A 3,282-nucleotide genomic window follows, 5' to 3' on the forward strand; every position below is an offset into this window, starting at 1 on the left:
AATTGTAATAATAAGTTAACACAGTGCAGCGGACATTTTGACACAGCGTCGCTCATCATGGTGTTGAAACTGAGGCGGCAGAAAACCGTCAGTTATCAGAAACTGAATTCAGTTCGGTTTCACTAAAGTTCAGTCTGCTGAGGAACCGAAGCGGTCCGGTTCAGATCCTGAGTCTCGCTCCTCCGCTCTTCAGATTCTGTGGAGCGATTCAGAGTCTGGCGTTTCCCTCGTCAACCCGACCAATCAGAGCCTTTGTGGGCGGGGCTAAGGTTTGAACCGTTCGTTTTATTGGTGTTTCAGCAGAATAGATTTGTTGAAATCCTCCTTAACCAAGATTGTCTTTAAAAGACGATACTCTTTGTCAAAAAACGTCTGAAATTCTTGGTGAAGTTAGTAAATACGTCCAGAATCATGTGACTGAAATGATGTCAGAGAGGCCGATACATCAGTCACTGTGATTGGTTCAGACACGTCGGTCACTGTGATTGGTTCAGACGCGTCGGTCACTGTGATTGGTTCAGACGCGTCGGTCACTGTGATTGGTTCAGACACGTCGGTCACTGTGATTGGTTCAGACACGTCGGTCACTGTGATTGGTTCAGACGCGTCGGTCACTGTGATTGGTTCAGACACGTCGGTCACTGTGATTGGTTCAGACACGTCGGTCACTGTGATTGGTTCAGACACGTCGGTCACTGTGATTGGTTCAGACATGTCGGTCACTGTGATTGGTTCAGACACGTCGGTCACTGTGATTGGTTGGGGGAAAATCAGAACACGGCTAACGAGGAGGAAACCTCAGCTGGATGGAGGAGCGGAACCGGATGGAGGTTCAGGCTGAACATCGGGCTGCAGCTGACAGCCGCTCGTCACGGTGCGGAAACCGTGGAAACCGAGGAGGCGGCCGACTCAGAAACCCAATCCAGTTCGGTTTCCCGGGAAACGCTTCATCAGCGAACCGGCTGCGGTCCGGTTCGGTCTGCTGACGAGACAAACCGCCACACTGAAAAAACAACAATCATCATTAAAAAGGGAAATTTTCATTTTAGGGAAATGAAACAATTTCAGCTTCCTCACTGGTTCACAAATTCTTTCCCAACGCAGAAATAATAAAATAATACTGTAAATAAAACTACTACAGCTTCCATTTCAACTGTTTAATCCAGTGGCATTCCCCTTTAACACAACAACATGTAAACAACCGCAGTGATTGGTCGGAGTCCAGCTGCGGTCGGCTTCCCATCGGTCAATAATATTGTATGAAAAACTTAAAATACAATAACATAAAACACAAATAAAATATAAAAAATAATACTCGTGGATAATACCGATATGACGTTTGATAGTTCATGGTGGAAATATCATCTGGATTTCCAGAATTAGTACAAAATTATCTTCAAGATGGAGAACCATCCTTCTGTCCAAAAGCAACAATAATAATAATATTAATATAATATTAATAAACAGCATCTACATCCAAACAGTCCAATAATACTGCTTCATACGTCAGAGAGCAGCTGTGTGTGTGTGTGTGTGTGTGTGTGTGTGTGTGTGTGTGTGTGTGTGTGTGTGTGTGTGTGTTTGTGTGTTAAGCTTTACTGCATGTAAGAAGCCAAAGAATAGAAATAAATAGATTTCAGACTCCTGTGGACTGTCTGCAGCGCCCCCTGCTGCCCAACTACAGACCTGTCTGTCTGTCTGCCTGTCTGTCTGTCTGTCTGCCTGTCTGTCTGTCTGTCTGTCTGCCTGTCTGTCTGTCTGCCTGTCTGTCTGTCTGTCTGTCTGTCTGTCTGTCTGTCTGTCTGTCAATTCAAGTCAGCCAATCAGTCAGTAAATCCTCCAATCAGTAAGTGCCTCCATGTGATGTCACAGGTCCCATCAACCCTCAGTTTAATTCTACTGGAGACACCACATGGCGTTGTGGGCGGAGCCAAACCCCCGCCAGTCTGCAGGAAATGAGCCGGTGGGTTTAAACAGCCAATCAAGTGTCGAATTAGCCTGTCAGTCATCTGTCAGCCAATCCAGCGCTGAGCCGATCATCCCCAATCAGCCTGTCCATCAACCGAGCGCCGAACGAGTCCCGCCCCTCGTCCCGCCCCTCGTCCCGCCCCTCGTCCAATCAGCCGGTGAGCTCGACGGGAAGCTCCCGGCTGCAGAGCGCCTCCCACTGGCGAGCGAGGAGGGAGATGAGCCGCTCCCTGCTGTCGGCCCCGGGGACGAAGATGCACCACTGGACCTCGCCCTCCGCCCCGGCCCCGGCCCCGGCCCCGGCCCCGGCCCCGGCCCCGCCCCCTCTGGGCGGGGCCTCGGCGGCGGTGAAGTGGTCCATGGTGAGGTGGCAGAGCAGGTCGGGGCCCGGCAGGTCGTCGAACACCAGCGTCAGAGCCTGCGGGTAGGTCTGGTACCCCAGCAGGACCCGGTCCAGGTCCCGGATCCGCCGAGCCTCCCGCAGCTGGTACCGCTCCCTGAGGGGGGGGGGGAGGGGGGGGGGGGAGGGGGGGGAGGGGGGGAGGGGGGGGAGGATATTAAATCAAACTCAAGGACTCTCAATTACTTTTTCCAGCATTATTTCTAGGGTTGGGCACTGAAACCCGGTTCCACTATGGCACCGGTTCCTTTACGACCGGCTCCTACCGGACCCAATTTAGGTCCCCGAGCCGCTGATTGAAGCTCCTCCGCCCTCCGCTGCTCCTCAGACTCACCTTCCAACTTTTGGTCCGAAGCTGAAGTCTTCATTACGTCCGCTTCATACAAACTGTCAGTTATTTATTATGTAACATGTGAAAAGTAATTATGGACAAAAAGGTTTAGCTAATAAAAAAAACTTTTCATAACTAGAATGTCACAATAAATACAAAATGTTGAGTCATATTCTGCCAGAGCAGCAGACTTAGTTTTAGTTTCAGTAGAAGTCTGAAAGTTTGCATTCGGTATTTCTTTTGCTGTTATTTATTAGTATTGCAACATTTACCGTTAAATTACTGTAGTTGACTTGTGGTTTTATTTATTATTTATTTATTAATATATCGTTAAATTTCTTTGACATTACAATAAAAAGCGTTCTTTAATGTCGTTTTTTGCCCTTTATATTAAAAAAGGGATCACACTTTACAATAAGGGTCACTAAGTTAAGGGTTAGTTAATGCTTATTAACCATTAACTAACCCTTAATTAACAGTTAACTAATGTGTCTGGTAATCATTTATGTTGGTGTTCATGTTAACTAAGGTATTAATTTATACATTATTTAATAGTCATCTTTATAAACTATTAAATAATGTA

At 47.5% G+C, this 3,282-nt stretch overlaps 1 protein-coding gene across 1 annotated transcript; it reads right to left on the minus strand.

Moving 5' to 3' along the window:
• Positions 1 to 1,177: 1,177 nt before the first annotated feature.
• On the minus strand, positions 1,178 to 2,736 carry LOC139640243 (nischarin-like). Its single transcript, XM_071514421.1, has 2 exons — positions 2,703 to 2,736; positions 1,178 to 2,472 (listed from the first exon to the last, which is right to left on the minus strand). Exons 1-2 carry the CDS (start codon positions 2,734 to 2,736, stop codon positions 2,120 to 2,122), a joined length of 387 nt encoding a protein of 128 aa, XP_071370522.1. The 3' UTR covers positions 1,178 to 2,119.
• Positions 2,737 to 3,282: the final 546 nt, after the last annotated feature.

The sequence above is a fragment of the Centroberyx affinis genome, unplaced genomic scaffold (assembly GCF_046629955.1).
Source record: "Centroberyx affinis isolate AG114_WGS23_722 - 3 ecotype Tasmania unplaced genomic scaffold, CSIRO-AGI_Caff_v1 ptg008762l_1, whole genome shotgun sequence".
NCBI classification, from domain to species: domain Eukaryota; kingdom Metazoa; phylum Chordata; class Actinopteri; order Beryciformes; family Berycidae; genus Centroberyx; species Centroberyx affinis.

Coding starts and splice junctions, on each gene's coding strand:
- LOC139640243 (XM_071514421.1), bottom strand. CDS start 2,736: ATGAAGACTTCAGCTTCGGACCAAAAGTTGGAAG. Junction 2,473..2,702: donor TTCGGACCAAAAGTTGGAAG/GTGAGTCTGAGG, acceptor CCCTCCCCCCCC/CCCTCAGGGAGCGGTACCAG.